Source organism: Pteronotus mesoamericanus, unplaced genomic scaffold, assembly GCF_021234165.1.
Source record: "Pteronotus mesoamericanus isolate MK-2021 breed Mesoamerican mustached bat unplaced genomic scaffold, CSHL_Meso_final contig_173, whole genome shotgun sequence".
NCBI classification, from domain to species: Eukaryota; Metazoa; Chordata; class Mammalia; order Chiroptera; family Mormoopidae; genus Pteronotus; species Pteronotus mesoamericanus.
This window is the reverse complement of record NW_026555072.1, coordinates 13,191,890-13,205,150: the sequence shown is the minus strand read 5'-3', so window position 1 is coordinate 13,205,150 and position 13,261 is coordinate 13,191,890. Positions and strand designations below refer to the sequence as shown.

Sequence of the window (13,261 nt, the reverse complement as noted above, 5' to 3'; positions counted from 1 at the left end):
ACTAAAGTAATGCTTTCTCATTTAAAGACTTGTAAATGTCTTAAAATTACTTCTTGATAGGGGCAGTCCCTTTGTATCTTTCAAAAGAAGATGTAAGTGTCCCTGCAGATGCTATAGAATTCACAGAGTCCCCTTAAGGAAGTTGATGGCAAGACTCATAATATAACACGAAGAGCGTGATGGCTGAGGATGAGAGATCTCACAGTATTTCAGATCCTGCATTTTTAATTTCTCTTCAGATAAACAGACAGAAAGAGAGAGAGAAAGATAGCTTTCAAAATTTACTAGTTTTTGCCAAGAAGGCAACATTTTTAGAGTTGGAAACTTATGATCACACTCTCATATTGCCCTATTCCCTAACATTTTTTCTTCTGCTGCTTTGTTGGCTATCCCACTTTAATCACTTCTCTCAGAAATAGTGCCCTGCCCTTTGATTTTCAAAGAATACTTTAATTCCATTTAATTAAATTATGTTCAATTCTTTAATTCTATTGTGTGTTGTCTCTCCATAAAGTTCTTTCAGTATGCAAAGCAGGGTGTTGAAAGATTTTATTTCAGCTGTCTATTTATCTCTTAGTCCATGCCAACTTCCAAAGATGAACGAGATAGGGTGGCTAGAGAGGAGATGGCCTCACACCTGGAGACTGGCAGAGCTGTCCCAAAGCAGACCATGAGTGAGTCCCAAGAGTAGCATATTGCTGCAGAAAAGCCCTCCAACAGCCTAAGAAACTAGGATTAGTTTTGCACCCAACATGTACCACACTTGTGCTCTGTAAACATGACCGTACCCAATCTTAAAAAAAAAAAATCTTGGAGGCTTTCCAGATGTAGAACCTGAGGCTTAGAAATTTCCCAAAGCCATACAAGGTGGGACAAGAGGAGGTTTACAGTTGTGAGTATGCAAAACACAGAGTTTATTCTTGTATGATTATTTATTCATTATTGTATCATTTTCCATGCGAACAACTGCACACCTACTTTTGCCCTACCCTGTGTAATGAATAAGTGGTGGAACAGGGCCTTGGACTCGCCACGTCTGTCTTGTCCAGGACCATCCAACTGTCATACTGGGTTATCCCCCAATCCACACATACTTAAGATTTCCCCTCTGGGCCTCCTTGTTCAGCGTGGACACGTATCCTGGAACACTGACTGGTATCCCTGAACCCTTTTCCACAATCCTCTCTCATCAGTAATTATACCCTCCACCCCAGCTCTCAGCTCTCAGGTTTCCACCCTGCTTGGCCAGAAGTGAAGGTGGAACAAGGGAAGGTAGTCATGAATGGGAAGCAAAGAGCTGAGTTGAAACATTAGAAATTAGGGCCTGCTGTGCACATTAAGATTTTAAGACACATCCCCATTATACGTATGTGTGTACTCTTGCTGATATAACCGTATTCCAAACCTGCTAATTTGTGTGCTTGTCCATGGCAGCGGTTACATTGACTCACAGCTTTATTCCAACCTCAATGAGTATTTCAGTGTTGGCATATGTGTTTATAAAGCAGGAGGTGAATATTCATTCAGTCGCTGACTATTTAATGAGCATCTATTTTGTGCTGAAAACTGTCACATGCACATCTGAAAACTACCTTATATTTGTAATATACATACATATACACATTATATTTTGATTTTCATGTATATTCTACATGTAAAATATCACTATGGATTATATACCTGAAAATTGCATGAATGAACGAAGTGATAATTGATGCATGCAAAGTAGCTATTTTGATTACTTTTATATTAAAGTAGCTATAGTCTTGAAATTATTCAATCTTTTTACTTAATCCAAATTTCACTAAATCCATTATATTCACTAAATATGATATTAGTGAATTGTTCAAATGTTTAAATATAAGTGGTTTCTTTTCCAGACATCAGTAGTTCTTTAAAAATTTAATGGGGTGGCATTGGTTAATAAGATTATATAGGTTTCACGTGTACAATTCTACTAATACATCATCTGTATATTGCATTGTGTAGTTTTATGGAAGAGCAAAACAAAATAACAGTTAAAATAAAGGTGTTTATACCAATCAACACAGTGTGTTAGTTTTACAAATATCAACATTCATTTTGTCGGTTGATAAATGTAAACGAAGTACTATATTCAGTTGTTTACTCAGTTAATTATGACCAAAGTGTTCACTAGCAGTAAAATAATAAAGCAAACAATATAGCCTAGTTACAAGTTAATCACAGCTATAGGACATCAAGTGGCACCACTTAGTGCATTTGATTTTACATGTTACAACTAGCTTATGTAAGTCTTATCCCTGGAAGCCCTCTAAATCTTGAGTACAGTACCTCCAGAGTTGAATAAATATCAATGTTAAATATGTAGTGATCATTGTATATTGCCACTCAGCGTGCACATAACTTTATACATAAAAAGAGAGATAAATAGGTATAAAAAAAAGTCCCACACTCTCCAAATCTCTCCCAAATTCACACAATCAGCTATTTCAATATCTGAATGAATAAATAAATAGTATTGGGACATTTGAGATTGGTAGATAGGGAAGTTGAAGTATCACATATATAACAGTCTTTATATCTTACTTTCTCTTTTTTCCAATCCAGTTTCCAATCAAGGATTATGCACTGCATTTTGTTATCCGATTTCTTAAATCTCATTTAACCTTATTAAAGATTAAGACTTTATTCTGTCTTATATTCTGTCATATAAGACCTTATTCTGTCTTTAATGATATTGGCATTTTTAAGGGTCCCGGCCAGTTGTCTTATAGAATATTGCACATTGAAGGTGTCCTTGATTGTTTCTTCATTATTCAGTTCAAACTGAACATTTTGGTAAGAATATCACATAAGAGGCACTGTATACTTATCATTGTAATACATCAGGAGGCACAAAATGTTAGTTCCATTATTGGGGATACTAAGTTTAATCACTTGGTTATAGCCATGTCTGCCAGACTGTTCGTTATATGGTAAAGGTCATCTTTTTCCTCATGTAACCAACAATAAATAACTTGAGGGGATGCTGATTTGAGACAATGTGAATAAACTCCTTATTTACAACCTTTCCTTGATGGTTTTGGTATCCTTTCCGTTTTCCTCTCAGTATCAATTAGGTCTATTATCCTCGCTGATTTTATTAGCTGGAATATATATATATACATACATATACATACATATGTGTGTATATATATGTATATATGTATAACTGAGAGAGAGCAACCTTTTTCCTCCCCTTCCCTTAACTCCTTTTTTATTTTTAGTATGAGTATTTACTCACGGATCATTTTTTTTAATCTTTTACATCTCAGCTTTTCTGGTTTTCAAATACCTATCACAATATCACATTTGACTATAGAACATTCAATATATAAAATGTGTAGGGATCTAACTTGAGAAGACACAAGCTTTGTAACCCTGGGCAAGGAACTTCTTTTGGGGGTCTTCTCTATCTCCTAACACACTGAGGGATGTACAAGGTCATATGTATAGTTGCTTCTAGCTAGTGATTGTACAATTCTTTGATCACTGAACGAATGTTGTCTAATGGCCCACTCTTTATTCAGGGAAGACTACTTGATCCCTTTGTATAAAAGTGTCATTCTTGTCCTGGCCTGGTAGCTAAGTTGGTTAGAGTATTATCCTGATATGCCAAGGTTGCAGGTTCGATCTGCTAGTCAGGCAGGGCACATACAAAAATCAACCAATGAATGCGTAAATAAGTGGAGCAACACATCCATGTCTGTCTGTCTGTCTGCCTGTCTGCCAGCCTCTCTCTCTCTCTCTCTCTCTCTCTCTCTCTCTTTTTCCCCCTCCCACCTTCTCTCCCTTCCTCCCTTCCTCTCTTTCTGAAAATCAATAAAAAAGTGCCCTGGCTTGTGTGGCTCAGTGGACTGAGCATCGGCCTGCAAACCAAAGGGTCACTGGTTCAACTCCCAGTCAGGGCACACACCTGGGTTGCGGGCCAGGTCCCCGGTACAGGGTGTGCAAGGGGCGACCACATATTGATGTTCCTCTCCCTCTCTCCCTCCCTTCCCCTTTCTAAAAATAAAATAAATATAATCTCTTTTTTAAAAAATCAGTAAAAAAGTATGATTATCACTGTATTTCTGGGTAATGAATGTTCCTCAGTTTGGAAAAACAAAAACAAAACAAAACATTAACAGAAATGACGGGTATTTATCTCTTCTGTGGATTTCTCTGTCTTCTGATCTAGTAGGACCTTAGGGATTTTACAAGCAATTTAAAAGAACCAGAGCTAATATTTTGACAAATCCACAGCTCTTGCATCAACAGAAAAGAATAATCTCTCAGCCCTTTTCCTTTTTACTCTTGCAGTGAGGGCAATTGAACTCATTTGCTGAGTTTTTGAATTATAGCCAATTTTTATTGGTTTTGAGAACGTATTTAAAGAGCAGTGTCAGGGCAGACTGGCGACAGACAGCTCAGGACTATTCCTTTCTTCCCTTTGTCTTTCTGTTATTGATTCCCTCTGGTCAGAGGAACACAATCTGTAGGATTTAGCTTACTTTGATTTGTTGAGGTTTGTTTTATGACCCAGGGTATGGTCTGTCTTGCTCAATGTCCCATAGGAGCTTGAAACAGATAGGTATCCTGCTGTTTTGTGGAGTATTCTTCTACATATATTATTTAAATTCTGTCACTTAATTTTGTTATTTGGGACTTCTATATCCTTGCAGATATTCTGACTAGAAGGCTTCTCAACTGCTGAGAGGGGGTTGTTAAAGCACACAACTGTGACAATGCATTTGTTTATTTCTTCTTTCAGCTCTATGGATTTTTGCTTTATGTAAGTGGAGGCTCTTGCCTGTTATAGCCGCATTAGGATTGTGTGTCTTCCTGGTGTGTCAATATATAATTCTCTTCTTTGTCTCTAGTAATTTTCTTTTCTCGGAAGTTTTCTTTATATGATATTAATGCAACAATTTCTTTTTTAATTAACATTTATATGGTGCATCTTTTTTCTTTCAAATTTCCTATGTCATTAAATTTGAAAAAGTTTTTTGTAGACAGAACATTGTCGGACCATGCTTTATTATATATTTATTTACTTGCTTGCTTATTCACTTGTTTATTTCCTTCCTTCCTTCCTTCCATCCATCAGCTCTACCCTACCTTTACCCTCCGCCTGCTACCCCAACAAGAGAATTGGAATGCTGCCTGTTTCTACCAAGCAAGTGCTAGAAGAAAGCCCCTTCTCCCACCCTTCTCCCACTTTTCTTTGACTCCTCTGTTTCCTGACCTGAGTAGGGGGGTTCTGCAGTGCCTTGTCCAGTGTATATGGGAGGCACTATGGAAACCTGGGAGCTCACCACTATGTCATTCCTCAAGTTCTAAGGTCTAAGCAGGCTGCCTTCTCCTTTCCACATTTCAGTTTCCTCATGCTTGTCCATGCTGTCTGGCAATTTCTAGTTATAATGGGGAGGGCCTAGGGGGAATGGGGCTACTTTATTTTCATGGGTTTTTAAAAAATTAATTATTCTTCTTTTGGATATCCTCAAATTTGGCCAGTAGGATCTTTTACAAGTCAATCCCTAAATCCTTTGAATTGTCTCCATTAGTTTTTGAACATTTCATTACTTTGTGGCACAACAGGATGTTCCAGTGATCTCTCCCTTAACTTGCTATAAAGCTCAAATTAGGCATTTTTCCAAGGCACACTTTATAGAGACAAGGAATTTAGTGTCTACAATATGGGCACCAGACATGTTCATTGCTGCTGGGATGTCTCGCAGTGGACAGAGCAAAGAAATATTAATTATTAAAAAGTATTTAATACTGATGCCTCCCATTCATGCCCTACACCACAGGGTTTTTCCTCAACTTGCCTCACTCTCTCTTCTCCCACATGAAAAATCTGGTTCCTGGAACATCAATTCAGTGTTCATTTGCTAGGAGAGAAGGAAGAGAGGGAGGGAGGGAGGGAGGAAACCAAAAACTACTAAATATTTAAAGATATCTTTGCAGTTACTTTTTCCTCCTAGAATGTATTTCGCTACCTCAGAACAGTCAGGAAACTATGGCCAAAATATTCTTTAATTAATTCTTTATTCTATGTAGTTTAGTTGTCAATGTATACAAAGATGGATTCCTCATGTTTTAATTTAAATTCACTTTTAAGGCTTGCTTTTTCAAACTTTTAAAATTTATATTAATTTTTGAATTTGCGAACATGCATTGTTCAAACCTCAGAGCTATGTAAAAAGTTCTAGTTAAACAAATCCCATCTTCATACCTATACTGCTCACCACATTCTCAAACCAACTGTATGCATGACTATCTTCATTTGATTCTGACTTATCCACAGTGTTTGTGTTTGCAAAAATTAGCGTATTTGAATAAATGTATACACATACACATAGTTCTGTTTCATCCTCTATCTCATGCAAAGGCAGAATACTATATAATTTCTTTTGTATCTTGCTAACTTCGCATAATAATATGTCTGGAATCTCAGGGAAATAATTAATGGACACCTTTGTCATTGATTTTTATGATTTTAGTATCCTTGATTTTTTGCTGCGCTATTGTTTATATACAACTAGTCTCCAGTACATGGACCTTTTCATTATTTCTAATAATTTTCAATATGAATAACACCTCAGTGTATATTGTTTCATGTTTGAGCTATATATTTTAAGATATATTTCCACAAGTGGTGTTGATGGGTAAAATGGTAAATATATATACTGTTTTACTACCTGTTACAAAATTCCCTTTATGAGAGTTGAACATTATACACTCCCATTCCTTTACGAGGATAGCATCAGCTGATATCTAGTTTAATGTACTTAAAGTTATAAGTGTCTATGCTGACAGAGATTTGTATCTTTTATACATGGTAGCATAAGACTAAAAGCAATTACCTTTTATTCAGCCAGTAAGTATGTTTTGGATAATTGACTGATTTTTGTATTTATTGGTTTATATTATTGTTAATATTGCATAAATGTATATTTATGCATATGTAAAGTTAAGTACTACAATCCAAATTTAGATTGTTGGCTCAAACAGGATCTCAGTATTATCTCTTATCTGAGTGGTTTAAATTAAAATCCCAAATATTTATGAGCTGATTTTATAATGTTAAATATTACAGAGAAAACCGTATATAATGTTGGGTATAGTTTTCAAGAGTGCTATTTAAATCTCACCTTAAAATGTATTTTGAAAAATAATCATCTAAGAAATTTCCCATTGGAGTAGAGTTTTGAGTCTATTTCAATCTTCACTGATTTTTTTTTCTCTTAAATGTGACATTGAACTGTAATACCTCTTTATATTTTTATTAGGTCGGAATATGCCCAAGAATCTGTCCCTTGGCATTAAGTGCGACAGCTTCCTCATTGAGACTTCTGTCTTCAGGCTTGGTTTGAGTCGCACAAAAGGTACTGGATTTTTACCTTCCATTCTGTCAGTCTATATGCTAACACATTTTAGAGATGATGAAATCTGTCTATTGTCTTTATAAATACTGGATAAAAAGTAAATGTACAAATTAAACATTTTGACACAAAGTTTAGTAAATTGACAGAAAAAACATGGATAGTATAACATTTATGTATATTTATTATATCTTTGCTGTTTTTCATTTCATACTATATAAATACAACTTGCAAAATAGTTCAATGTTATGCTACATAATACATAAGTGTGAGAGCCAAAGATGCTTTTGGAAGATTACACACAACTAGTGTACTAAAATTTCTCATGAAAAATAGTTGCATCTTTACAAAGCTAATTATTCCCTGAAAAATTATTCCAGGGTGTACATGTATCTTTACTTATATTAATTATCCATCCCACCTGCATATTGATGAGTAGGAAAAAATCCTGAGGCATAATAAATAATTAGGTTGCTTAAAAATCAAAAGCCCCCAAAATATGAATTTGCTTAAAATAATATTTTAAAGTAATATTTTAATTACAAAAATATAATAATAGTTATGTATATATAATAAAATACAAATTTGTCTTAACATAATTCATACAAATATCCTACCCAAAATCAGTAACCACTACTAACATGCCAATATAAATGGGTTTGTGCCTTTCTTTTATATTTACTGTAGTCATTTCTGTCAGCATTCTAAATCTCATTAATTCACAGCTCCATAGTGTAGGTATTATTATTCTTATTGAATCAAGGAGATTGCAATTCAGAAGCATTAACTTACACAAAATCGAAACAGTTGCTTAATGGCAAAGCTGAACTTGTTATGCATGACTTCAAGGTCTTCGTTTTGTATTTCTTTGCAATACATTAAAAGGACTATGAGCAACAGTTCACAAAAGAAGTACAGATGGCCACAGAATGATTGAAACTATGCTCAAGGTCATTAATATTTAAAAAGATGTTGATTTAAATGGTAGCCACCTAAGTGGGTTTTTGGCCTCATTTATTATATAGCATACTGTAGCACTAGAGAACAGGTGCTGCTTTACAAATCTACATATGTATAAAGTTAGACCTAGCTCCTTCGGAAGGGCAGCCAAGATGATACAGGCATTGGTTATTAGGCTTTCGGGTCTGAGAGTCTGTGTTCTGGTTTTGACTGCAATGTGGAAAACTGTGTTAGTCTGAGCTATTTTCTGTACTTTCTAGAGCCCATTTTGGACAGTATAAAGAATAAAATTCAGTTTTACCTAGTAGGATATTTTTTTTGAAGAACAAATCCAATTGTGTTTGTGAATAAATCTAAACTCTAATAGTATATACAAGTATGGGTTATTAGTATTATTTTGTATAGGTGAAAATAGTTAAACACAAAGAAGGATTTGTTTTATAGGAAACAAGACCTAGCACTCTGCCAGGACATGGTAGGAAATATATTTCTGAAAAGTGAATAAAGAAGTAAGTTATTTTGCTTCTGAAATCCTTTTGTCATCTAGGTGAAACAATTACTAGACAAACGATTTTTAATGTTCATCAGTTACTGATTGAATAATCCTGTTACCCTGATGAATACAAGTTTTCTTAAAATGGATTTCTTACAGAACAGTAGATAACTATTTCTGGTTTTATATTTATATCTACATTTTAAAGTATCCAACTTTGTAGATATATCTATATTTTTTTTAAATAATCAACCTTGTTAATCTTTTCCATATCCCTAATCCTTAATATATATTCTATTTTATTCAATATTTTCATTTAAAAATATCACCAAATTTCAGTTATTCATATGCCACCTTCACAAATTTTGGCCCACCTTTGTATCATCTGTATGATAATTTACTTAATAGTATTTTAATGGAAAACAATGCCACTTGCCATGAGCAATAGCAATGTACTCTGCCAGAGACTATTTAAGCACTTTATAAATAGTAATTGATTCAGCCCTCACTACCATATGAGATAGAATCTATTAACACTGTCATGTTAGAGTACACTGAGATGTGTAGGAGTCATGTCCAAGGTCACACCCACAATATATGCTGGAGCTTGGGTTTTAATGTAGGACTTGGGCTCTTACGCAACTACTCAATACTGTCCTAAACAGAAGACAGCTGTAAAGCATCAATAAATAATGAAATAAAAATTTAAAATATCTGTTCAGGTTTCACTCTGAAGTATTTTAAGTGTCACTGTGGCAAAACTATTTTCCTGGGAAGCAGTTTCTGTGAAGGGTGTTTATTAGGGAATATTCTCATGGTCTATACCACGAGGGGAAGAGAATGAAGCAAGATAAACAGAGGGAGGTGGTGGAGACAAGGGTTTCAGCTACAACATGGCAAACACTGAAGTTAGGATAGCTCTTCCGAGTTGCCCCTATCTGGGATGAGGAGGCCAGGATTTTACACCTTCATCCCGTGTCCCCCGCTGCCCACATCAGTCCATCATTAGGTGCAGTCTGCCCTAGAAAGGAGTTTTTGACCTTGGTCAGGTGACTCTCTTCAGTTGAAGGCAGGTCTCACAAAAGGCTGACATCTAGGTACTGTGCACTGGTGATAATCTCAATAGCTTGAGGCATAACGTGATGAAGATACATTCCTCTTTTTACTAGAAGCATTATTGTTTATTTTTTCTCATACATACTGTACTTTGCCATGTATAATGTGCACCCACGTTTTTGTGTGCATTATACATGGGATTATTATACCCATTATTATACCGATGGTATGTAATAATTATACTCACATATAATGTGCATCCTTACTTTTCCCTAAAAAACTGGGGCAAAAAAAGTGTGCATTATCACAGCAAAATACGGTACCTCAATGATTTTAAATTTGATGACATGTAGGAGTCAAGGTTCATTTTATGCATACCAAATTCATTTTCTGTATACCAAATCGCCCTAGCACCTTTTATAGAAAAGGCACCCTTTCCTTCATTGAATTGCAGTGACACTTTTCTTCCAAAGCCAGTGACGCTTTTCTTCCAGAGCCAGTGACTGTAGGTTTACAAGTCTGTTTCTGTACTCTCTCTTCAGTTCCAGTTGCCTATTCATCTCTCTTTGCACTAGTATCATGCTGTCTTAACTATGATAGCTATATGGCAAGTCTGAATATGTGATAACATAAATCTTTCAAAATTCAAAATGTCCCTGTTCTTCAAGATTTTCTTGGTTATTCTAGATCCTTTGCACTTTCATGAGTTTTAGAATCAGCTAGTTGATTTCCAAACATACACAGATACACAGACACACACACATACCCCTGCTAGGACTTTTATTTGAATTGTATTGAAACTATATATTGATATGGGAGCAACCAGCATCTTAGAAATATTGAGCTATTGAGTCTTTTGATCTAAGAATATGATACCTCCCTCCATTTACCCAAATGGCTGTGTTTCTTCAAGATTTATTTTAAAGCTCATTTTATCCCCACTGATTTGATATGTCAACATTGTCATAGACTACACTGCCATATGGGTTATTTCTGGGTTGTCTCTATTATTCCACTGAATCTGTCTTTAAGACCAAAACTACACTGTTTTCTCTTTTATTAAAGATTTTTATTTATTTATTTTTAGACAGAGGTGAAGGGAGGAGAAAGGGAGGGAGAGAATCAATGTGTAGTTATCACTCTCATGCCCCTCAGTGGGGACCTGGCCTGCAACCCAGGCATGTGCCCTGACTGGGAATTGAACCAGTGACCCTTAGGTTCACAGGCCAGCATTCAATCCACTGAGCCCTACCAGCCAGGGCCAAAACTACACTGTTTTCATTAGAGAAGCTTTATAATGTGCTTTAATAGGTGTTAAGGATAGTTCTCTTACATTTCTTTCCTTTTCAGAGTTTTACTGGCTTTTCTTCCCTGTTTATTTATCTGTATGAACTTTATAATAAACTTGACTATCTCTGGAAAAAAACTGATATTTATTAAGATTATTTTATTTTTATAATTTAAATGGTAACTTATAATTTATATATAACTAAATTATAATTTATATATAATTATAACTAAGTTATAATTTAAATTATAACTGTACATGTACGAAGAAATGACATTTCTATGATAACTGAAACTTTATCAGTATTCATTTTATGTATTTCCATTGGTTCATCAACTGTGTCTCTTCAGAAATGTTTGAATTTTATTTTTTAATATTTTTTGCGTGTGTTTTAATGCATAAATCATGCACAAAACCATTTTAGATCACCTTTTAAAAATAATGAAAATATTAATAATATTATCATCCTTTTTCTGATATGAGAGTGACAGAAAATACACAATTTGTTGTAAGATAATACAGGCTACTTTTATGATTATTTATACTTAATATTTTTTACTGATTTTAATTATAATAGCTCAGTATTATATTTTCTCTTATTGCTTCCTAAAAAACATAAAGGTTTTGCTTAAAATAATAACTTTTCTGTGCTGAAGAAGAGAAATCATTTTCATGAAAAATATTAATATATTTGAAAGTATTTTTATATAATGACTATTATATTACTTTAGTACTCTTGATGTTCCATGATGCAATGGTAAAGAATTAGCACACTATTCAAAACATTTTACACAATGTTAGTAATTTCTATAAGGGCTAATTACATTTTATCTTTAAAAGAGAAGATTTAAAGTTTTAATTTAGATTGTTGTCATCAGAGTAATCACAATATCAGGAAATCCTTTTCTGGTTAGATACATTTGACTATGTTGCTTTATTCCTCTTCAATTAATTTTTTTTTCTTTAAAGTATCAGGTTTTTATTTTCCACATAATTTCATACATATAATTAAAATTTACCAGATACAACTTTAATTAGTGTCATTTTCATGTAACTTTTAAAGATTTCAGTATGCTATTTTAGCTTTAAACATAAATATAGAGAGAGACAGACACATATAGAGAGAGAGAGAGAGAGAGAGAGAGAAAGAGATAAATGTTAAGTATCATCCCCTCTTTGTTTTGATAATGAATGTCTGGTGTCAACATGAAGCTATTCAATTGGCCAATACATCCTTTGAGTTCCAGGAAGCAGAACTTGCAGATCTAACATTGCTGTATGCATTTGACTTTTGTAAATTGTATTTTCATAACTTTTCCTTAGTTTAAATATACATTATTAAATTTACCATTAATTTGTAAAACTTTTTCATATTATCCAACACTCCTAGGAAAACATGGTTATTGCCTTTAAAGCTATTATATTATAAAATACACATTCTTTGAGTATGTAATTTTTATTGATTGTAGCAAGGATTCCAGTATTAGAATGACATTAATATTAATAAAGAAGGCAGTAGCAACAAAAACTAAAGCAAAATTATTACCCTATAAATTTGTATATTCTTCTACATATGTAAAATACTTTGAGAAGGAGTTTTGGCTTCACATTTATTATCTGAATTAACGCTGGATTAAAAACATTTTAATATCTCCCTGAGAGATATTTCTTCTGATCTATTATTTTTTATCGCGTTTGAGTATAGACTTTTTCCTATAATTTTCTTTTTGCAATTTTATGGTACAATAGTCCTGTCTTTTGTATTTTCTGGATCACCTGGCTTGGTTAGAAAGGTTTCTTCCTTCAAATATTGTGAAAAAAAAGACTACTAAATTTTCCCCCCAATACTTTTAGAGTTCAAAAAATATTTAAATATGCAATTCATCTGGAATTTACTTTTGTGTTTGTAGTGTAAAATTTTTTATTTATTTTCCCTTTAGCTAGATAGCAAATTGTGATTGTATCATTGGTGAAGTAAATCAGCTTTTTTGCATAGAATGGAGAAATCATTGATATAATTAATATATAATTGCTGTGTTATATATTAATTATTGTAATTAATATAAATCGATC

The 13,261-nt window shown here is 33.8% G+C and overlaps 1 protein-coding gene across 1 annotated transcript in view; it reads left to right on the top strand.

Annotated features, from left to right (window-relative positions):
• The window catches only part of CFAP47 (cilia and flagella associated protein 47), a 332,513-nt gene that overhangs the window by 262,362 nt on the left and 56,890 nt on the right, over positions 1 to 13,261 (top strand). Inside the window, exon 57 of the mRNA XM_054566336.1 lies at positions 7,299 to 7,394. Within this exon, the coding sequence (XP_054422311.1) occupies positions 7,299 to 7,394 (96 nt within the window). The remainder of the gene's footprint in view (positions 1 to 7,298; positions 7,395 to 13,261) is intronic.